Source organism: Megalops cyprinoides, chromosome 17 (assembly GCF_013368585.1).
Source record: "Megalops cyprinoides isolate fMegCyp1 chromosome 17, fMegCyp1.pri, whole genome shotgun sequence".
NCBI lineage: Eukaryota > Metazoa > Chordata > Actinopteri > Elopiformes > Megalopidae > Megalops > Megalops cyprinoides.
The window spans coordinates 11,495,906-11,521,258 of record NC_050599.1 but is presented as its reverse complement, the minus strand read 5'-3'; the positions used below and the strand labels follow the sequence as shown (position 1 = coordinate 11,521,258).

The following is a 25,353-nucleotide window of genomic DNA, read 5'->3' as shown; positions in this document are numbered from 1 at the left end:
GTTAAGTAATAAAATCAGCAACCAATTTGCTGGCCTCTCCTTTGGTGCACATTCATTTACTTATAAAAACAAATCTGCTGCTGGACGCTCTATCATTTAACAAGCAGTTCATGTTCAGCCAGCTAGAAGCAGTGAAAAGCAATACAATTGATTTTTTCCTTGCTAATCTAAACAACTACTAGAAGGGTATAACAACATAGACATCTAGCATGACACATAGCACCTAATGATTATTACATCAATTAATCTACAGCCATGGGTGCATCGACTACTTCCAAATAAACTATTCTGACACTATTTCTTACAATTAATGGAAAATAACCCCAATCATCTAAAGATGTTTATGAAATGCTTGTGTTGAAATTTGACTCGAAAAACTCAAGGAAAACTCACATTAAAAAAAATATATATTGTAGAAAGAGGACCTTTTATGTTTTGAATTTTTTTACAATGAAGCTGAAACTATTCAAGACCTGCACAAAGAAAAGAAGTCCACATTGCCTAGCTTTCCCAGACAGTCTGGCATTGTCTGCAAAAACCCTGGCCTCAGAAGAGAGTATTTTCTTCTAAGACCTTTTTCCCAGCATATAAGAAATCGGTGTACTTCTCTATTCTGGAGATTTTTTCTGAAAGCTCTGCTCTAGCAAAGGCAATGACAATGGCATAAAAATCCATAAGGAGATCAGCAAGATTGACACTCCAGTAAGGATTCTGAAAACGGTATCTCTTTGCACCAGGATTCATTTCTTTGCTTCAAGGTTAGCAACTAAGCTCATCAAGATACCAGGAATTAAATCTACCATGAAAACAAGGTGTGTTAGTTAAAAATTGCATTATATACATATTTCATTCAAAATGTCTCTGTAACTTCAGTATTTGCTTGCTTACCATTAATCCATTTATTATTAATCCATTTTTTTTGCATTTGTTGACACTGGGATAAGTAGTAGGCAGTAATTTTTAGCATTTTTAGCAAATCATTATTTAAAACAATGCATCAATAATCTCATTTGGAAGTTTGTCCTTAAATATTACCAACAAATTTAAGCAAATGACACTTTTAAATTAATTCGCACACTATGTAAAGCTTCTATCAACACCAAGGACATACTGCAGAGCGGGAGGACTGAATGACCCCCGAACTCAAAGGAGGAAAGAGATATATGTTTTATTAATCATAAACATGGTGTCTGTACAAACACCAGACAACAGAATGCAACTATAATACAACCACACTGAATTTTTAAAGGAATCTAAACACTCTCTATGGATATTTCAACATGTAGCTCCATCATTGGTCAGCCCATTGTCTTCAGCCTCATAGACACATGCAAATTGGCAGCACAGGGGGGGCGGCCTCTAAACATCTAATGCATCAGGGGTGTTATTGGGGTATTTTTCATACAGCAATCTTGAAACAGGAGGCATGAACCAGGCTCTATTGTGCTTTAATTGCAGTACATAAAACAACCCAATAGCTCTATATTAGAGGTCAACCGATATATGTTTCCAGGCCTGTGTCTGTTAAGATATTCTGATTTTTTTTTAAAATCAGAAATGTATCTGTTTCCAGAATGAATGAAGCAGAACCAAAAATGTATTATTGTTGAATGTCATTTTGGTATTTTATCACATCAGCCTTGTTTATTACCACAATGTTCATAGCCTATCAAAACATTATAGCACAGCAATTGTTTAATGAGGATTATGTAGATATTGCTAAGCAACTGCAGTTACATGGTACATTGATACCACATAGCTTTCTTTTTGCTTGTGTAGTACTGATGGAAAATGTTAACTCTTATCTTCTTTACAAGAGATACCTGGCACAGATGCTAATTTACCAATTACAAGGCAAAATTTATTCTTCATTCACATGTAATGGATGGGGCCGTATTTACAAAAAGAAAGAAGGAATTCTTTGTACAGTACCTCTTCGTACGCCTCTTCTTATTATCAGTAAATATGCTGTGACAAGGCCTTGTAACAGGCAACATGAAACTGCATACTGTATTTGTGTGAGGTTGAAATGCAACACTCATGAACATATGAGTTTAACTTTCTATTCCAGGTGAAAACTGTACATGCGATTTTCCAGGAAATGGATATTGGATATCTGACAGAGAAGCACAGCACAAAAGAGAGAGACCCACTATACCATGCCATTATGCATTATTCTTCTTAAAATTGTGATTCAGGTGTTATCATTTGCAGAGCTACTGTAGTACGTCTGGTAAAATATTGGCTATGTATGCTACCTTCCTTCCCATCCCATTGCTTTTAAAATGTTGGCTGCTGCTGTATTTTAATATGATGAATTCAAGTCTCACCAGGTATTATAAGAAGTGAGACTCCGTAAGCGGCATTTTAAGAAGTGTGTGTCTTTGGCAATGGCTTCCAATAGAATCGTGTAACTGAGCAGTGTATAGATTGCTTGTTTGTTTGTTTTTAATGCTCACATTCATTCAGGTCTGCAAAGGCCAGACAGGAACAATCTTTTATGACATTTCTGACATAGGTCAGCCCAGTTCAAAAGCATGCTGGGTTATGCATTCTATTGTTCAAACTCCACTTTCATTCTTCATTTCATGCTTTGTGGGTTTTAAATTCAAAATATTTAGAAATCTTTATATATATGTCCTTTTTAATCAGTAGCACTTCAATGACAGACATGTAATTGGAGCTTAAAAATATAATGGCTGAATGTATAATCAAGCCCGGGGAGGATTTGGGAAGGCTGACTCAAACTTTTTTATATTTATATAATTCTAATTATTGAAGAAATGTATGAGCTTTGTTCATGAAATTAAATACAAACTGTTTGCATTGACCTTTTCCATCTTCCTTGTCATTTCTATTTAATTTTAACGGCCTTGAAATTTCTACATAGGTCGACCTCTATGTCTATAGCCAGAGCGGAGTGCTTAGTGCAAAATAATTATTATCATTATTCTTTGATTCATCACAAAGCATGCACTTACCTTCTTGGAGCTCTTTGTAAAGAAATGACAGAAGTCACAGAATAGCAGACTATATTGCTGTCTAATTGCTCTATGACTTCACAAAATTATTTAGGTGATTTAATAATAATTGCTATTCAATATTTATTCAAGGAGCTTTCAATAATATCATATAACTCATAGGAACACTGTTTTCCTATGCTGAGCATACAGTAATAAACTAAGAAAATTAGGCTTGATGAAAAAATTTCCAAATGTAAAGAAAAACTAGCAGGTCTGCATATCTATTGTGTAACTATCATCAATACAGCTATAACTGTAACTATGAGTCATAATTATTGTAGGTCAGGACAACTTCAACTTTAGCTATCAGTCAGTATACCTGTGACAATAGTTGTAACAGTACATTGCTACATTGCATATTCTTGAATTTAAATATTTTCTCATCAATGTAAGAGATAATAATCTGTTGAAAAATGTCTTCTAAAACTATAATACTGTAAATATATCCCACAGAAAATGTAGTCGCATGCACAGTAAAAATGACATATTTAGTCGAAAACATGCTTATTGAGCATTGTTTCAGGTGATCTAGATCTTGGTAAATAAAGTGTCTGCTTGAAAGTATCATCTTTTGTATAAATCAGTTTACTGCTGTAAGCCAAAGTGGCTTGATAATTCATTTACCTATATCACCTTTTCGCCAGCAGAGAGAATATTTTTTAAAAAAGAAAACAATAATAAAAGTTAATACCAAAAATAATATTAATGTCTGCAACTGCTAACATCACATTAAAGCATGTTACCATTATACACATCCTTGATAACTGGAAAGATCTGTATCTTAGGCACATTAGTCTAATAGCTCCAGATGAGACCTGTTGTTTAATTGGTTCATTTTGTAATGAAAGATAACATCTCAATAGTAAGCTCTCAGATATTTCACAGTTGTTAAAAGATTTGTGAATAGTGCTTGTGAAAGAAACAGACAGCACTAAGAAACATAAATATTTTATGGTTGAAATCTCAAATAGAAATGTTACACATGACATTTGCTAATGCTGCGTGTCTTTTTTTTTTTTTTTTTTACCTGAGCAGATCTTCTTGTAGTTGGTGTTCTCCATGGGGTGTCCTGGGATGCGACACTGAAATCGGTACTGCCAGAACTCGGCGAACCACGGGTTCCGCGTGTTGGTGTCCAGCCGCAGCTTCAGGAAGTAGTCGTCGAAGGACGTGACTTCAGCCGACTGCAGCTTCATGGTGATGCCGCCCTCGGCCTCCTGCTCGTAGCCCTCCACCACCTCGTCTCTGTCTGCCCAGCCATCACTGGAAAGAGGAGGAGACTCTGCTGAGCTCACACAGAGTCTGGGTACATACAGCACTGTGGGTATGCCTATACGGCACAGGGCAATAGGCACTGGACTCCAGAATTCATAGTGTCCAAATCCAAGGTGGGACATGGCTGTTATCTGCTTGAGCAGCGTGCTTATCATCAATTGCTTCAGAAAAATGAAGCCATAGAAATAGGCCGCTGAATATGCGAGATGTAGCATGAGAAGTTGTTCCTGATAGACGTGCCTGCTGAGCCAGTGTTGCTCAGTCTTTTACATACCAGGGACTCATGTGCCAGTGCCTGCATCCGTGCCCAAGCAAGCTCACCCCTTAGAGAGGAAGGCCTGTTTCCCATGTGTGTTTGGTTCAGCCTCTCTACGCCTCCATGGCTCTCCATCTCTCTCTGCCTGTCTCTCTCCCTGTGGCTCTACTGTGTACTTGATTTATAGTTATAGAATGATGATGAGTCTTTCTGAATAAGTACGATATATATGTCTAGTATTGCATATGGAAATGCACTTCCATGAAGCATATTACTATGGTCATTATCAGCTATTGGGAAGTTGTTCAAGTCTGTAAAATAAAGGAAAGAGCTGGCCAACTAGCAACAGAACAATAATCCATACATCTAGCTAGTGCTAGCTACTACAATTATTGTAAGAAAACAGAAAACTTTTCACTACTTCTCCTCTTCAAAATGATATTCTATACAAGCTTATAGTAAAAATGTTAAGAGCCATAGTTAATATTAAGGTCAGAGTAAAACAGCAAATTCTGTCATGATAAGTGCTTAACACAGACCTGGGGGTTGCTTCATATTCTGATGCTGTTGGCAGTGGCTGTGTACTGGATATTATTATTTTCAATATTTTCTATGAATGATTGAGATGGGATGGATGTCAAAATCAAGAGAATTAGGCAGGGCAGAGGGAAGGGTAGTGGTTTTTCTACCCCATAAGCACCACAATAGTGCAATGTCTAAGGTCAGACACACAGGAAGGGGGCATCTTCTGGGCAGCACACATTACATTACATTATTTTCATAGAGTGATTTAAATATATAACAATTTTATATGTTATTTATTTATACAGCTGGATATTTACTAAGGCAATTCTGAGTTAAGTACCTTGCCCAAGAGTACAAGAGCAGTGCCCCTGGGGGGGAATCCAACCAGCAACCTTTTGGTTACAAGCCCTGCTCCTTACTGCTACACCACAAACGAAGCTCATCCAATCATCCTTCCTCTGGTAGTTGCTCAAAAGACGCAGCATATTAAAAACCAAGCTGCAAATCGATAGTGCCACAACAAACTGCATTTACAGTCTGCCTGCATCATTCCAGTACCGGTCTCCTCCTGATCGACACATATCCAGAGCTGGCAGTATACATTATTTCATCAATTCTGCGGAGCATTCAGTGGGATACGAAAGGGTTTGATTGATCAGTTGACTGCACACCAGCTGTTCCATTCTGACAGAGTGGCGCGTTTGCCATTTACCCTCTGGTGTGGGCTGTGGTGCTTTAAATACCTGCACTATTGACAGCTATCTTCCAATTAGACTGTGAGTCACGGCAGATCCAATTACTCCATAGAAGAATTATTCTGGGAGATATGGGAGGTGAGAAAACTGATGAAGCTTATTCTTAAAGCTTGACTACCTTTATTAAATGTTGTTTTTTTTTTTCCTTTTTGAGATCCAAGGTGCTCTATTTCAGGAGTATAAAATACTGCATTGTGAAGCCATATAGAGAAATTACTTGAGATGTGTGGAGACAGTGATGCGGCTCCTTCCTTCCCAAGTCTGCCCTTCTAATTGAATTTCAGTTTAAAAACCACATGACTTGCATTAAGCAAGGTCGCAGCAAATGCCACGTCTGACCTTTGTTTGCTAATTCTGCCCAGCGAAAAACGTGGTTAAGTGCATGCAAAATTCACTTTCACTTTCTGGAAGATTAATGCAAAAAATCCTAATTTACACCAAACAGAGAACATCAGAGCTGGAGAAATTCATTAGATGTGCAGTTTTGGGTGAACACTTGTAATGATGAATCGCTCGTATTTGTAATGTTCAGTTCCAGACAGAAAGGGGTTTGCGCAAAAACCACATACATTACAAAATCATACTGACGATGGCAAAAGACTTTTCCTAAAATGTACAATTGTTTTTTACCCCATTACATTCACAAGCTTTGTGGTGTATGGTACATTACAAGGACAGGCATAGGTGCAAATACAAAAGCATATAGCTTTGTACACTTCTCTTGTAGTCCCATGTTCAACTGGATTCATGATTGTTCCTCAGAGTTTTCCCAAGCCAATATGAATGAGAAAGTGGCTATTGGAGGCAATTTATGAATGTTATTGTGTCGATTATCACAGAAAAACACAGAGATCCAGGCAAAAACAGCTTAATAAATATTACCTGCAGGAACAATAAGCTTCAAGCCAGTGGTTTGGAAATCTAATGCTAATAAGAACAACAGGCTCTTAATCAGTTGCTTTAGGGCCTAAGAAAATTATTCCCAAACTTTCTTTTTTTCCTTGGTTTGTTTGCATATTTGTTTATTTATGAAACCATGAATTATTCACTGGACGGAAACATGATTAATTCCTTCTTTCCGATGAGTATGCATAGTGAGTCTCTTCAACAAAAAAAGTGTCCTTGTTAAAACTTGTCTGTATCCTCTGTGGGTGAGCCACCACCATCCGTTTCCAAAGCATCTGTGTAACAACCGAACTCAGGTGGCCTATTTTCGCCGAAGCTGAAAGAAAATACGAGAGCTAACTGACCTGATTAGATTTCAAAACAGATATTAATACAGAACTTAGATTTGCACCATCCCCAGCACCCAGATCTCATGCAGGAAGAGCACAGCAGTTTGTTACACATTTCTCCGGAGGATAAAGGATCCTAAGACCGAGCCAGAAGCCATTAAAAGCCTATCCAAGTGCCTTTATTTATTCATTGTGTCCCACTTTAGGAATGTATCTCTCAGAGAGCACTGCTGTGAACTCAGATTTCTTCTCTCCTGGTGGTGCTTTCATGTTCCTGATTTTGTAAGTATCATCTTCAATCTGTGCTCCCCGTAGTGACGTGCTTCCTCCCTGCTTGTGGGGGGTTTTCCTCGAGTGACTAAAGAAAACGTGTTTGTTTGTTTTTTTTAATAGCATTGTGATAGTGAAATCCTTTCACCCGGGGTAAGTAGATGTCCCACAGGGCTGAAATGTTAACACATCTCGTTTCTCTCCATTTTAAATTATCCCTGCTCGGTTTTTTATCAAGAGATACTGACACATTCTTAAAACCCATAAGAGATTTATCTTTAAGTATGTGTTTTTTAGCTGTCAATATTCATTAATAAATGAACCACACTTCCTGTAGCTGCAATTTAGTTTGATAAATCATTTGCAGACACTCCTCCGTCATGCTACAGTCTACAGTCATTTTCCCTGAGGCCCAACTGAGGCGGAAAACTGTTTGCCTAATTTGTTTAGCTTTTTTTTTTTTTTTGAAGATTGCACATCCACTGGGAAAATGACTGCAACATGCACACATTTTCAGAAATGAACAATGCCAAAACTGACATGCTATTTATTTCAAGAATACCTTATCATGAGAGGGTGCTCTCAAAGGGAGATACATTTAGAACTAGCAGCAGTGTGGCATAGTCGTATGGGGCAGCACTCATGACCCAGGGTTGCTAATTCAATTCCTAGGTGGACCACTGCTGTTATACCTTTGGTCAAGGTACCAAAACTGAATTGCTTTGATAAATAATGTTTGTAAAAAATAGCAAGCTGAAGTCACTCTAGATAGCAGCATCTGCTAAGCACAGATGTGAAAAAAATAGTAAGATGTAGAAGCTGGGAAAACCTCCACCCCCTCCATCCTCCAGGGGGTGCTCTGGAGGTGTTTGTGCTAAATACTCTGATGGCACCATGCCATCTTTACATGGGGTGGATCCTGACACATAGATGAAGCAGAAATGAGGCAACTCCACCTCTGCAAGAGTAATGCTCCCTGTGGTTCTGCTCAGCTGTTCTGCATGCATGCAACTGTATTCTATAAGCAAAAAAAAAACAGGGCTCCAACTGCAAATAGAACAAGGACTGGGAAAGATACAGTCCAAAACCCTGACCCCTCAGGACAAAGCAGTATATGCTGAATAACATTATTATATAATATTCTAATAAATAGTAATATATGCATGAGAAATAATATATTTGCTCCTGATAATATATTTAGATATCTGAGGACTGAATCTAGTTTTGGATCCAGGAATTTATTATTTATTTATTTTTTAACAAAATCAAGCCTGCAAGGAGGCTCCATCTCCAAATGAATTCTGCTCAGATATCATGTTGTGTGCAGTGCAGAGTATGCTCCCAGAGGGGAAACAGATTTAAAAATCTACATAGCTGATACTTTGCGTATAAAATTCACACCTTCACAGCTCTCGTGACAAAGCCTGCAATCACAGACACCCTCAAGTAAAATGACCTACTTTACTGACTCTATAACAGTAGCAGCTAGAGATGGAGGGAGTTACTACATCAAGATGAGAACCAGAGGCGTGAAACTAGCAACAATCAAACGCTTAGCCCCCTAGGCGTGCAGAAACCAGGCCCCCATGGAGGATGGAAAGGCTTCAGGGAGCTTGCTGCCATAACAACGTATTCCATACAGTGTTTCAAAACATTCATTTTGCTGCAATTTTTTGCATTGGCTATTCTGCTCTGTTTTTCTGAACTTAAGGGCATGAAGGGGGCAACGGCTCCAAAGCCGCTTTATTAGATACACTGCTGTGTCATCTTTGCCAGAAACACAGAGCAACTTCCCAAGTTGACACTTTTCCCCTCCACTGTACAGAATGTATTTATGCAGCCACACAAATATGAAAAATGTCACAGAAATAAGAAGCAGGAAATAGCATTTCGTTAGAAAGCTGATTTTGCTAAATGTGCTGCAGAACTGCAGCTATAGAAGGCAATTAAAAGAATTAAAGGATGAAAAGCACATTTTTACTAATACTTTTAGCTAATTACTAATAGCAGGTGGGTTGTAGAACAGACATTTAATATAAAATAAACTTTTTAACAACAAGGACAGGTGAAGTAAGTAGATAATCATTTTGAAATGCAACAATTTTACAGCTGAATTAGGCAGAATTAGCAAACAATTTTACAAACTGTGTATACTGGTATTGAGGTATATACTCATAATCTTTCAATCTTATTTGTTGTTGTTTAATTTTAGAATATATATATATATATATAATTATTATTATTTTTTTTGTATACAGGCATGAATCAAATTTATTTCAAAATACATTTTCAAAAATATATTTCAGGCAGTGTAATTTTGCCAACTACAACTGTGGTTGCTTAGTTGTGAAAAAGTGTCTGGTGTGTGTTGTGGTTCTGTGTTCTGATTCTGAAAAACAGGTATGCGTACCTTCCTTATGACACCTACTCCTCAGTGAGAAGTTGTTTTAATGTACTCAGAGGGAATCTGTCACATGTCCAGCCTCCTCTGCTGGTGAGCAGGTGAGGTGAGTACACCTCATGTGACCCAGACAGCAGGGTTCTTGGGCGCAGATGCATAACTTGGCCAAGAGTGACATAATGACACCTGTCAGGCAGGCTGTCTGTACACTACACCGTCATCTAGCCAGCATGGCAGTAGACTCCCTATAGTATAGTATTAGACAACAATGTTTTCACATATACTTTCAATTTATTAATTCACATTTAGTCTATTATACAATATTTCCATATTCTCAGCTATGGGTATGCACAACAATTGATGGAGGGCTAAAGTCATTTAAGCGCAAACTATAAGAAATTGCTATACTAAGTGTTACCACTTGAAACATAAAACAGCATAAATTCTAAAATCTCAAGCTTCCACAAAAATATATATGTAGGGGTAAGCTGAGGAGACCACTCTCTTAACATGACCTTGTACTAGACAAAAATGAGGCAGACCTTGCCTGCCCCTGCGATAGGAATGGGGGGGGGGGGGGGGGGGGGGGGGACTGAAAAGCTACATGAAAATGTGGGTCATTGCATTTCTCAGGACACCTGCAATGCTCCTGCATAGGCCTTAAAGCCTAGCTCAGAGAGGGGATTGACAAGCAGCATGCTGGCTGTATATTCAAGTTTCATTCTGAGCGCTACAGAACGAACAGAGGCATAAAGACAGAAACAAAAATCTCTGATTTGAATAACAGGGCTGCTCTCTCCTTTTTCCTCTCTGCACTCCACCGTACTCTCAATGACCTTGCAAGTAAAGGATGAGCCATTTCAGATTTCCAGCATGTTGATTAAAAATTCAACATTAGTACCGCAAATGGAATTCCAAAGAAATCCACAGCACAGACCGATGTCACACCTATGAAGAAAGGTGTAAATTTGTTGTCGCTGTCTTTATGGATGATACATATTCAATACAGCTTCACAACCTACAAATTGTTTGTGCATTAATGTGTTCAATAACAGTGAATTATCTATTTAGATATGTTAGAGTTGATGAACATTACAGATTATGCCACATATAATGGTAAATTTGCCCTGTATTTTAAGCTGACCAAGGTTATCAACTGAAGGTAATATACTAATGCTTGACTGAGCAAGCCCAAACACATGCTGAGCAAAACATAGCATTTCATCCCATTTTCACTTGCTGGTTTATATGCATTTGGATCCATTTCATGTGTTCAAAAAGGACAACTCGTGAAGCAAGGGATGTAATCCAAATGACACAAAATATTAAAAAGATACATTTTAGCCAGACATATCAGTAATTGGTAGTATTGCATTCAAAGATTCAATCAGACATGTCACAATGTTGCAAATTCATACACGAATAAACTATTTGAAAGATGGACTTAGAGATACTGTTATAAAAGTATATGAGTAAACTGAGTAAACACCTGTATAAAGCTGAAGATACAGATGCATCACCTGCTGGTAAGCTGTCACTGAAAGCACAGTTGGAGAGAGATTGCCTGAACCCATGGTCCTGGCAACGAGGTACATGTCCAGACAGTAACAACAAAGAAACCTCCAGAGAGATAGACCAACTTGTCATGTCTCACCAGTTTGAGTATTAAATTATACAATATTTTGAAAATACAGATATAGCATTTGACAATAATAATAATAATAAGAAGAAGAAGAAGGAAAATATCTTTCCCCACTCTAACTCACAATTCTTGATATCTGCATTACCACATACCCAACAGAGAGCTCTAACTGAATGTTAAACAGTCATTTTAAACACATTCTCACCAAGACACACCCACTTTACCCACTGCACTTCTCCAAAGCCTCTCAATAATTCCAGACACTTCTACACTGTTCCCCTCCTAGACGACAAAGGATATTGGTGTTGCCCTTCACGACAAAATTCCTTCACAGAGAGCACTAATTCAGGGACCCAGGCCTGCTGGTTCTCCCACAACATCACAGGGTTAATCCATCCATTTCTCATAAGCTCCTCTTCCCAGCTCTTGATCGAGGGCCCTGTCCCATTTGGAACTCTGTTGCATCTCTACATTTGCCGTTCAACTGACCAGACTACTTCACCTCGTTCAGATTGCCGCTCATAGACTGGTCTTCAACTACAAGTGCTTTTGCTGCTGTTCCTAGTGACAATGCTCTATTACTGTTAATTATTGGTAACATTTTGCTTATATTGATTATTAGGTGTCCATGGCATTTTTATTACATTTTTTGATTGTCATAAATGAGACTACAAATATGAATAAACACACATTACGATATTACTGTATGAATCAGAGTAAATAATTCATAGGTGAGCAGCATTCCTTTTGATATCTTGACTCCACTTAGGTCTTCAAATCTAAATCTCTTTTTCATGACATAAACCCTAAATTAACATTCATTACCAAATTTACCTCTGCATTTGTGTTTGCCTTTATTAAAATATGTTTTAAAATCAATTTGATTAATCACGTTCAGTTATGACTTACTTCGGCTAGATAGAGGTAAGCTTTTGGTCAAAACTCATCTACGACTAACTAAAAGCTACTCTAACAGCTTGATTGGCATAACAATTTGAACTCAATTTAAAACCAAGGTTACAGGTTCAAACCTTGGGTGAGGACACTGCTATTATATTCTTGCTCTAGATGCATAAGCTGTTACCGAGCTCCACATGATAAATGCACATAAGGCCAGGAATAAGGGCATCTGTTGAGTATATACGGATTGTAAATTTATGATTTCTTTATCTGTGTGGATTTCTTGAGGTAATACCAATGTCTGGTCAAAATTTCATGTGAATCGCTGCATTGGAACTGTGTTTAATTTTAAAAAAAATGTTGACATGTTGAATACTTATTTCCCCCACTGTAATGATATGATAGAGTTAAGAGCTCTGTGCACCCCAGTCACATACTGTTCTAGGGGCTAAAGAGCTCTTTCATTTGGAAATATGCAATAAGCACATGTAGATGTTTCATGTTTGTTCATTGCTTTGGCCCATTACTAATTTTGAAAAAGTGGAAGCCTTTCAGTTGATTTTAGTCTAAAGCAGAATAATATTTTGAAGTGGTTGTAAAGAACAGGAAATTGCATTCTTGATCTAATCACTAATGCACTTGATAAAGGCATATCCTTACCATAATCATTACAAACTCTTTACAGTTCCTCGGCAAATTTATCAGGGGTTGTTGCATCGCATTAATGAAAAATCACATTTGCTATTTTAACTCAAGCCATTGAAATATGCCAAGATAAATTTCTTTTAAAATGTACTGATGAGGCAGAGGAATTTTAATTCTTAATGTTCCCTGTTCCCTATTTGTGTAACTAAGCTCAGTGTGAGGTGATAAACTCAAGTCTATTGACTGGTTTGATTAGAACCAAATCCATAAGCCAGGCTGACATGTACATGACTAAAATGGCCCCAGTTTCCCGGTGCCCCTATTTTAAAAGGGCAAAAAGTCATTTTCTTTTTTTTTTTTCCTTTTCAGAATATGCTAGAACAAAATTACTCTTTAAGAGAATATACTCTCACTTAAGCCAGGAAATATTGATGGGTTTGTGGGTATAGAAATGTGCACTTCTCATTGATTATGAGACTGTCATTGTATGCTCTGTGCACCCTGGTCTCTTTCACCAACTTTTGCTTTCAATATTGCTCACATTCAACAGGACTACTTTTTGTAACTGTATAAAGGGATACATTTCTGAAAGGGTTACATGATTCTAAAGTGCTCTGATATTTGGGTTTATACATGTTTTGTCAGCTAATAATGATGCATTCAATTGTAGGCACGCACTAAACTTTCAAATGCTGTTAGACGCATTTTTCTTTCTTTATGAAACATTCAATTCAGCAATGCTTTCTCTCAATTTCACACAGTTCAGTTTAAATAAAGCACATCATTTTGCACAGAAAACATTTGCTTTTCTTAATGTGAATCTTGAAGCAGTCTGCCTCTTACTTTCCCACATGAAAATGATCTTTGGAATAACTTAATACCATAAATGAGATGCCAGAACCATATTAAGTTGTTTTATATATTGGGTTGGATGAATACTGGATTTTGATTGGTTAAGAGGTGTTCAGAAAGTGTTGGTTAACCACACGGCAAAAGTTATAGTGCAATTTCAGGCTTATCGCCATTCTATATTAATGTGTTACATTGTTTCTTAGCAACAATGTAGCATCAGTGTAGTATCAGTGTTAATTGATTCTGTTACATTGTTTCATTCCCTGAATCGACTTGATCCAGATTAATCATTGTGGCCTGCTCTGTATTAAGAATGACCTTTTAGTCACCTATACATTTTCCACTTGAGACTTCAAAATCATAGTTATTTCTTTATTTGACTTTATTGAAAGAGCCAATTTATGAATTTCAAAATGTGACTTTTACCAAACGTGATCATTTATTCCATTCACATGCATAAGATTCATTCCCATTGTCCTTTGTGTCACAATTTTGTTTACCTTCAGAATGGAAAAGACTTACAAAAAAAAACTTACAAAATTAACTAATGCAAGCATATTAGACACTTGTATGCTGTATTTAATCTGGAGTAAAAGAGTGAATGATTTTCTGAGGGACAACATCTTATGGAACATAATACTGATCTTTGGCTCACATTTAATGACACATTGGTATTGACCGGTGATTCTGTTTACTGAAGATGGAAAAAAGTGTTCCCAGTGACATTGTCGGTGCCTGTATCACATCACAGACTACATTAATAATACACTGATAAAAATATGAAAATTCAGGCCTGCTTGATGATCAGACATGACACATGTATTGCAGACCACTAATGCATAATTATATCTCATCCTCAACCAGATTCATACATGCTGTATTTGAAATTTGAGATTGATGACTGCAGTTTGATCCAACTGTATAGAAATATGCACATTATAACACAACATGTACAATAAGTGAATATGTACAATATGTAGTTATGACACCATCTCTCAGATCAGTGCCTTTGACATTAATTTATTTAACGATTGCAAAAAATATCAAAAACATGATATATGATATGTCTACCACACAATGCTGTCTGTTTCTCTCTCTCCCTCACACATACACAGACACACAGACACACGCACACACACACACACACACACACACACAGAACATACACAGAACACACAGGTTGTCTGATTAGAGCAGAAATATTCCACAGCTGGTTAGAATAAATTTGCAAACAGGACTCTAGTTGCAGACTGTCACCTCCCTAAAACAGAAAGCAGGTTTAATACTCCTGAATAATTAAACATGTGCAATTATAATCTTATGGGAGTACACTTCCATAATATTTTCAACCTGGATAGCTGGATAGCTAATTGTAATAGCTTGTAATTAGTTTCTTGTGTGACATTCATTCATGCAGTAGTGATGATCACATAAAGCACTGCAGTAGTGAACAGAGTAAAGGCAATTCAAGAGAAAAAGAGAGCTACTCAAATACATTAACTCTAAAGGCAGCGATTTGGGAATGTCATGCTGTCTTCTTATTACTTTGGCCATGCTGTTTGAAAACCCTCTCTGTTTGTCAGGAATACAGTTGCACTTAGACAGAAAAAAAGCCATAGTTATGGTGACGCTGCAGATGAAGATGCCACTGACTCTCAGTGCGCCAGTCTCACTGTGATTGGGAACAAGTCCTTTGCTCTCTTGTCCACGGGCCCCAGCAGCTCCCTCCACACCGGCCAGCCATCTGTCTAAGGACCCCCCCTCGTTTGCAAAGGTTTTGCAGAGAATCGCTTCCCTTCACCATGTGTAAAGGGAGATGGACACTGGTGCTGGTCTCATCCGGGAAGTGTGTTTTTTTAAATGGCAGCAGGAAATGGCTTTGGCTGGAGGTGAATTAAATGATAAAGGGATAACAGGCCAAGAGTAGTTCAGTTTCAGGGCAGCATGCAGGCACACCATCCCTTACTTATTGTTTTTAGGCATGCTATGCTGTGTTGCTTATTTTTAGACATTGCCCTTCTTGGGCAAGCCAAATCAGTGACGAAACTGTCATGGGGGAGGTTACTTGCTATGTTTGAGCATGGTCAATAAGAATGACTAATCATACAGGTAGCAGTTTTGTCATGAACAACTTTTCAATTTTGGTTTGGTTTTTCAACCCCATTGTGTATGGCATATTTATTTTGTTCATACACCACAGAAGTTTCAGTGTAGGAATTACTTTTTTATCAGGTCTTGTTGAGGTTTGTGTTAGTCTTAGGATTGTTTTTTAGGGGTGAATATGGTGTTATTTCAGACTGATACTGCATACGTGTGTGTGTGTGTGTGTGTGTGTGTGTGTGTGTGTGTGTGTGTGTGTGTGTGTGTGTGCCAACACAGAACTGTGTGGACTGTCATTACTTAAAACGGTATTTAGTCTTAATCTATAATGTGTGGGGAGCCTTTGCTATATACTTATTTCGGTCTTTATTCTGTGTCCATCAATGACTTTGATTGATCAAAACATTATACTGGCCATATCAATCACAAGCAAACCCAGGAGGATATACAGTATACTCAGGCATGTTTGGAGCCACAGACAGATCTAGCATTGATACACTACACCACAGGACCACAGAAACAATCAAAATATGCCAGTCCCCCAGGCTGGCAGGGTTGTGTAGTGGTTAAGAATCTGGTCTTGTAACCCAAAGGACGCAAATAGGATTCCAAGAGTGGTAAATTGCACCCTTGAAAATGATACTTAACCTGAGCTACATCAATAACTGTCCAACTATACATGCTGAAAAAAGGAAGCTATATAAGTCACCCCAGATGCGACTTAACAAATAGATAATGATGTTCCAACAGACCTCCCGACAGCCAGTGAAGGTGGGAGTGCACAGCAAAAACACACCTGGCCCTCAAGCACCAGAGAGTGGAGCGGTTTTCTGTCACACCCTTAGCTCTAAAAGCAACTCCATGTTTTTTCATGCACTTGTGTTCTTTCACGTCAACGGCCCCTGGCCTCACTTGAAGGCACAGCGAAAATTAGCATGAGAAAGACAGGCTGCCTTTTGATGAACTGATATCCCCATGGACTTGTCCAGCCATGCCGCTGCTACGAGCCCTGCTCTGGCACACAGACAAATTCATCCACTTCTCAGAGGGGAAGAGGGAGGTTTTACATCAAGGCAAGACATTGAGACGTATTTTGACACTTCTTTTCTGAGGTCTTGCTATTAGAAGTTAAAAGTAAACCAACAGCTCATAGTCAGTCTGAAAGACTGAATGTAATTGAACTAGTGACTGCCTATCAGGATCAATTTCGGTACACAAATATATTTGCATTAATACAACAAAAATAAGAAATGAACAGGCCTTTTAGAGGTGAAACCAGGGAGCCAGTGAGGGAGTGAAAGAGTAAGTAGGTGAGTGAGTGAGGAACATGACCACTTCCAGTGCCTCTTCCTCCATTGACAGTCAGACAGTTATTTGCAAACCTTAATCAATTGTGGGCCAAGATCTTTTTACCCACAAAGCCCAGGGAGGGAAATATCTCAGCTGCTGATGCACAGCAGTGGCCTTAATCTCTCTTTCCACAAATTTACGACCGCAATATCTGATGATGCTGTGGAAAACAGGATCACTTAAATGATTTTCACACACAGAGAGGATTTCTGTTGACCTGGCTTATTACCTTGGGTGTTTAATAAAGACAGATTGTATTGATAAAAATTTCAGTGTAATTAGCATTGTAAGTAAAAGATAATCCCTATCTTTAGTTTTAATTTTTTCATTATTCACATCAGGTTCCCTCTTGCCTTCCCAGGGAACAGCGTGATGTGATTTCTAATATGAATTCACTCTATATCAGCTGCCAGGTGGCCCCATCAGACAATAGCTTCACTCTGTGATGGACGATTTTATCCATGACAATTTGTATCTTTTCATTTGCGAAAGCAGCTTTAGTTCAGATATTATGGATTTTGATTTGAATGGATGAAGCCATGAAGAAAGAGGTGGCATTAGCAGCATCCCTAACAGCTCATAGTAACGAATGACACAATCAGTGCCTTTGTTGAGCGGCCTGCCACTTTCTGCTGGTTTCTGCTCTTCCCTTGAGCTCATTGTTCAACATCTGTTCCCATCAACCTTGACAGGAAATACTGGAAATGGCTAAATATTTCAACATCCGATTTACATAAAAGTCAATATAAAGCTAATGTACTTAGAATGTGACGGTTTTGTATTGACTGCCTGGGTAATATGAATGGCTTTGAAAGTTTCCCTGTGACCTGTCCCTTTCTTTCAAGCTGTCAAGGACTGGCATAAATAGCCTACATGATTGAGCACTGTGTTCTTGTGGGAACGTGTGGGGTCTTGTGACTTATGGCTGGTGCAGAAGACTGCCTACAAGCTACCTCTAAAGTATCCAAACACAAGCTATGGATATTCTTTTTCTAAAATAGCATTTGTCGTTGTCTACACTTCACTGGGCATTATTAAACTACAATGCCTGCCATCTGACTTAAGGTTTGAAACACAAGTTATGGAGGTATTCAATAGCTACATTAAAATACACTTACTTGTATACGAATCAGTAAAAATACCTTTGATGATCAAATCCTTTTGTACAAAGAAAACAAAAGCCAAATAAAAATGTTTCGGTTTCATGAATCACATGTGATGTTTAAAAAAGGGAATGTAAAATAAACTTGCCTATGTGTCTATAGTTCAGACGAGGCTCGTTTTATACAATGAAAGAAGTCTTGTTGCGTTGTGTTACAGACCCTGCAGGCTGCTTGTGTGTGGTATTTGCGCAGCGCCCACAGAATGGATGCGTGGAGTTGTTAAGTGTTCAGTCTCTGCTCTAAATAAGACTTTCGCAGACTTTCTCCCTGACCTAGAAACCAGCCGAACCCAGCTGATGTTGTCTCCGTAGTCCACGGAGACCCGTGCAGCCGCAGGGTACTAAAAAAAGATCCACTCTCAAACAGGGAGCGAGGGAGGCATCCGTGCTTCATTATGATGGATTTATTCATTAGGTTAGCATGATCGCGGGGAAGGTGTGCATTCGCCAGAACTGCAGACCAAGCTTCTTGCGGTCCACTCTGTTCTGCTTTCCGGCCAATGGAATCTCACCAGAGGGAACTGTTTTTCACATCTGGCATTTCTAAAACTTGGCATTGGACTGTATGTAAGGCCAGTAATAGATGGTGTTCCCAGAAAAAAAAAAGTGAATGGCAGTTTACCTTGCAGATACTGTGCCTCAAATGAATTAAAGTCAACAGTTTGATGGGAAAATATAACTTATTGACGATGAGCCCCAGGAAAAGTTGGCAGTTGGACATATCGAACACAAAAACTTTAAAAAATCATACTTATAAAAACTAGACGTACAAAGATGTACAAACATATGCTCTATATTTTAGTTTCTCAAAGAACATGCCTTGTCACCTTTTGAGGTCTGTAATAACTGTAAGAGTGGACATATTTTCTTAATTCCTGTAGTTTTGGCACCGTCTCCATCACAAACAGAACTAACTTAGCAGATGGCCCCAGGGGGCTGCCACTGCAAGTGTTGCTAGAAGAAGGAGCTTATAGGTTCACAACAGAAAAATACTCACTCAGATGATTAGGGAAATATTTTGCACAACACAAGCACCAAGTTTGGGGTCAATCTGAGGCTTCTTCAAGAAACTCAGAAAAGTTTCGAGTAATAGTGTTGGTAACCTAACTGTTATTGTTTTCCTTTCCTCAATTTATTTCCTGTATGAAGGGAGCTGCCTGCCATCAGCCTGAACTTTACTCCCTGTGTTGACCCAAGGGTTAATGACAGATCAGTGAAATAAGGGCCATCACTCAATGCATTACACTATAGTGTTCGTAGAGTGAAGGACCTTTAAAGGGATCAGTGCTGGCTTCATCCTCAGTAACCTTGTCATGCTGTGAGCTTGAGATGACAGCACATGATAACGGTGCCTTTCAGGCTACAGACACAGATGACTGCAAGACGATTAAGCGATCTGTGTAACAGTCTTAGTGCAAAGTTTCCAAAAACTTTAAAATGTTCCCAGGGTTTAAAAGGTGCTGAGAGACAGCATGACTCAATGTACCACCCCTACTGCAAGATGTCCACAAAAGCTCATTTCAGGTTAAACGGCCAACACGCACTGTACTCAACCTCAGATAATGAGTTACTTAAGTAAATGCATCATAAATGGCAGGAGAAATGACATGGGAGAAATGGTGTTTTAGTCATGTCCAACTCAGATGTTATAGCGTGCAGTTTATCAGGTCAGCAGTGACCTTATGATCTGAAGGTACATTTTACTGTTCAGTACTGCATTCTTTCTGCATTGGATGGTGAACACCACATAAATAAGTGGATAGAGATTGGAAGCGGACTGAAAATAGCTCCCTCCTCCATAGTTAACGTTGGCTTAGGTAACGACACAAACAAATAATTATGGCTAAAACTACCTTCCTTTCACCACTGTATCATTGCAGAGTTCTCTTTGGTTGCTATAGAAACATGTATGTTGGGCTGCAGTAGGTTTTTAAACGTTTCCATTGACTTGATCTGGCGGTGCGAGAGTGTGTGCATGTATATGAACACATGTGTGGGTATGTGTGTATTTTTGTATGCACAAGCATGTGTGCATATGGGGGTATGAGTGTGTGTGTGTGTGTGTACATGTCTGCCACTAATGTTACAAATGGCCATGCCTTACGCACTAATTGCTTGTGCAATAATGTTACAAATGGCCATGCCTTGTGCACGAATTGCAATTAGAGGCATTCATTTGGCAGTTTATCCCACAAGGGGATAGAACATCTAGCGTGACACTTAGGAATTTAATTTCATTCCTCTGGATGACTTCTTTCACAGGGATTTTTAAGTATCATTGTTCTTAACAGCCTATGATATACTGTACTCTCTGTACTCCTTCAAGCACATAGGCTGCTTCTATTTTAGAGATGTACTAGCTGAAGTATAGGTGATTTTTTTCATTTTCTGTTAATTGCAGAGTGCACTGAGATGTATGTAGGCTACTACATAGAAGACGGTAACTTTGATGAAAAATAATTTGGACTCTTGGTGGCTGGTAATGCTGAAGCAAGGCAAAACTCCTCCATTATCCTTTTATCCCATTTCATTATTTCCTAACACTCTGTGGATATTCGTGACTCCTCTCCATGATCTCTCCTCTCCCTCCCCATTTTGTATCAAATGTTGCACACTGTTAACAGGCTGTTTCTTAGTTGTCATGTATGAAATAAAGGCTAGCATTGACTCCCCATCCTGAGTCCAAATTCAAACAGGCTGATCCATGCACTGACTCCCCAGCTTGGGTTCAAATGCAAACAGGTTGCTCCATGTGATCAGAGTGATTATTCTGCTCATTTCCCATCATCAGAGTAGTTAATTAAGAAAATATTTTCATTCTAAAATGGCCTACTTTGAATACAACGGCCTTACATGTTACATGATGGAAGCATGTTATTTCAACATGAGATGATTTTCAATTTTATAACTAATATTCCCTTTGTCTTATATATCTCTATATATTAGGGATAATAAACATAAAACAAATTTTATGCATATTAAGACAAGAACAGTAAATGATAGTTAAACACTGAGGACTCTTACGTAGTATACAACTGCTGTGAGTGGCTCAGCTATAATTGAGAATTCAATTAGCCATGCAATGGTAAACATTATATGGACTTAATAATAACAATAATGAGCAATCAAGGAAGACTAGCTGTCTAAGCAAGCAAGTTAACACTGTTTTTGAGCCCATATATATATTTTACAATCGACCACCTTTTTCACAAACTGGACAGCAGGCCATTAGACTTAAGGCTAATGACTCAAAATGCACTTTGGAAAATAAACCCAGAATGTATTTAAATTGGACACTAGGCAAGCTCAGATTCAAATGAATGTAAATAGGAAGGGTAGCACTGTGGGATGGCAGTGCGCAAAACCTCAGGAGCACAAAACCTCAGAGGTGCACTGATGTTGTAAACCTGTGCAGGCTAACAAAGACTGCTTTGGTAAATAAACAGAAGAAATGGATGGTATGTGTAATATGAATCATGTAAACAGCCTAATAAGGGTGTCTTCAAAGCATATGAATGACAGAAAACTTTGACTCCTTTGTCTGAGATCTTTACGTATTCCTACCCACCCCAAACCACTTTTCCACCATACAAAACACATGTAATATCCTCTGTTGAAAAAATGGCGCATAGTACTTCACCCCAGACACAGAGAATATGAATGTTTTGACAGCCACTTTGGTCTCACCACTCCACTCATCTTACAAAACTCTGCTTTTTGATAGACACAGATGGTTATGAGTCATGAGTATTTTTGCTATTATTTAGACCTGGCTTTGATTCAATTCTACAATCTAAAGACTACATCTAATCTCACTACTGAGTCTGCCCCCTTTGGAGATGGTTTGATTTGCAGGTAAAGCCCTGCTTTGGACAGCATCCAGAAACAAACACAAACACGTATAAAAAAAACCCTCACAAACACACACACACAACAGTCATCACTTCAGCAAAGTGCATATTAGCATGAAACCCAAAGCTTCAGGTTTCGTGCCATGGATGCAAAGAAATTGCCAATACAGTGGAAAAACTACTTCGTAAGTGGTCTGTGTTTAAGTCAGCATTCAGAGAACAGATGCATCGATGTTGGCACAATATAACCTGTCAACAAAGTAACCATCCTGAAGAAAAAAAAAATGCATTAGGATCAGATTCCAGGACCACAAAGGCTTCTGAGATGAGAGCTGTCTGTCAGCAAAACAAGGTGGCATAAGTAAAAAAAAAAATATATATATATATATATATATATTTAATATTTCACAATAACGTTAATACCTAGTGCTTGGATTTGATGGTCTAAATGCACTTGTCTTAACACAAACACAAACACAACCACCAAACTTGAGACAAAAGAGGAGCTAGAGCAACAGTAGTAGTTTTACAACCTACAGAACCTCTGTTAGGATTGCAATGCTAGTGGCAAGTCAGTTTGCCTAGCCATCACGACACAATAGCTTTTCCCACATAAAGGCCAATAGGAACAGTGCGAGGTTTGTTCAATGCTTCAGCAGATTAACATCCCCCTGTGAAAGCCTCAAACTGTGCAATATCATATACATCGCACGAAGGAACCTGCCTCGAAACTCTCTTTTGAACTTAGCCTGGGAGGAGATCGCCATCCCAGCGGCGTAGAAGGATGAGCCAGCTGTCACCTTTACAGCCACAGGTAGGGAGCAGGGATATTTGGGAATGCCATGAGCACATGACAGATGTTAGGCACCGCTTTCCCAGATAAGGAGAGCTGCTTCTGGCATTTCTCCACAGAAAATGTGAGGAAATCATTTCGAGGTTTACACACTGTAAAAGCTATAAATGTCAATTTGAGAGAAGTATCGCTTAATACACTGTGTTCTTGTTTGGCTGTATATCACAAACAGGCTCTTTTTTAGCTTTGCGTCTTTGCTTCATTGTTTTGACTCTCTCTCGTCTCTCTCTCTCTCTCTCTCTCTCTCTCTCTCTCTCCCTCTCTCAGCCTCCCCTTTCAGATATCTGGCAGAAAAAATGATGCGTGTTTCCATTGTCAGCTCTCTCTTTGTCTCTCTCTCTCTCTCTCTCTCTCTTTCTCTCTCTCTCCCTCTCTCTCTCTCTCCCTCTCTCCTAGATGGTCTGCGCTTGTCATTAAACTTTCCTATGTTCCCATCATACATAATGCCACAGGCGCACTGCGTTGGACCGCGAGCTGCGATTGCGTCTTACCTGCCGATCAGCAGGAACTCCCCGGCCACTCCCAGCCGCCTCATGGCCATGAGGAGGCCGCGCACCGTCATGCCCTCACAGAAGCAGACCACCACCCGGGCCTTGGGCAGCCGCTCCCTCAGCTTCCTCAGCAAGCGGTCGAAGTGCTTCTCCCCGGCGTTGCTGTAGATTTTATCTGAATGGGCGATGCACAGGCCTTCCTGTGAGGCCAGCTCCTTGAAGGCCTCCATCCCACTCTCTCCATAGTTTCCTGAGCGGAGCACATGAAAATTTTCAAAAATCGTGACTACGGTTCAGATTCTTTGTCTGAAGCTGAAATGCATTCAAGCCAAACACGCTTGTTGAACCTTTTAGCACACAATGTTTTGTCGGATAAAGGAGGGCCATTCTTTATACAAGTATGGGATAATCTCTAAAGAAGCAACATTTGCAAGATTTTATAAAACAAGACATTGGAGATCTACCACTAAACTTGGTTGCCACATTACCAATGTAATTCAATTAAGTGTTCCTTGCCCTTCCCCAGGGAATGACTGTAGAGCTGCAGGTTAACATTCTCCTTAAACATTCGCAGAGATATTAAATAAATCTGTCATACTTTATGTGTAACATATTTTGGTAAGTTTCACACATATTCTGTTTACAGACATACAGTAAGATCCTTGTCTAATTTCATTACTTCAGAATTACTGTGGGCTAATGACACTAATGCACTATAAATCAGCGCAGTATTTAGTATCACCCCTCGATATGCCTCTGAATTGATCAGAATAGCATAAGGGAATAGGATTTCTAAATGATGGACATCACACTAGTGTTGAAATGTGTACAAATACATAACAGCCCTCCCCACATTCCACACTCTGCATGTAATGTACTCTAATGTTTTCAGAGGGAATGCTGGTTCAAAACAAAACTTATGCATTTACCTTTACACACCATTACAAGCTGAATTCAGTTTTACTTTTGTTCTATTATGTTCCAGTTTAATGATTTAGTTTGTTGGCCTCTGGGCTGTTCGATGTCAATTGGTTATATAAAATTGTCAGTCCCATCTTTGTCAGACATCCTGTTATTTCATGGCAAACTCTTGTCTAGTACATCTGTACATGTTTGATGTGGGTTTGGAATTCTGCCTCATTTGAGCAATCCTGAGGTTTGTCTTAATCTACTCAGGTAATTTATTCAATCAGAGCGCTTACATGGTTGCCATGGGCAACTGGCAACACATACTACTCTAGGTCATTATGCAGAAAGTGCAGAAATGTAGTCTACCGTTTATTTTATTCAAAGACATCCAAACAAGTACTATGCATTTTACCAGTGACTGATAACAGTGCTCGGTGCAAGTGTCACAAATGTGATAAATGTCTGTTTCTGTTCTTGTCATCGTTTAAGCTCTGTTTGTACTAAAAGGTGTGAGTGAAAGGATGGCATTAGCAAATGGAACCCATTTCACAAATTTCACAAAGCTCAGCTATTCTAGTCCCCGTACAGCATCACCTGATCAGAACCTTCACTACTTTATTTGTTCCTCTGTGGAACAAAGGTCTGCTTCCACCCTTGCCCCTTCAAAGGTGACTTTACCATAACCTGAACACAACTGGATGACCTGACAGTAACTTTAAATAACACAACTATTACATGACTATGACCTGATTACAATGTGACCATGACCTGACAATGCACTGTGCTATTTAGAGGTATCCCAGCCCAATTTCTCCAGCATTCTTTTTTTTTTTTTTAACCACATTTCTCTGTCTAATT

General features: G+C 38.8%; 1 protein-coding gene across 2 annotated transcripts in view; it reads right to left on the bottom strand.

Moving 5' to 3' along the window:
* The window catches only part of grm1a (glutamate receptor, metabotropic 1a), a 41,159-nt gene that overhangs the window by 10,589 nt on the left and 5,217 nt on the right, over positions 1-25,353 (bottom strand). For both annotated transcript variants that reach the window (XM_036549744.1, XM_036549743.1), the window contains exons 3-4: positions 23,587-23,836; positions 4,051-4,286 (exon numbers count right to left, since the gene is read on the bottom strand). In XM_036549744.1, the coding sequence (XP_036405637.1) occupies positions 4,051-4,286; positions 23,587-23,836 (486 nt within the window). The remainder of the gene's footprint in view (positions 1-4,050; positions 4,287-23,586; positions 23,837-25,353) is intronic.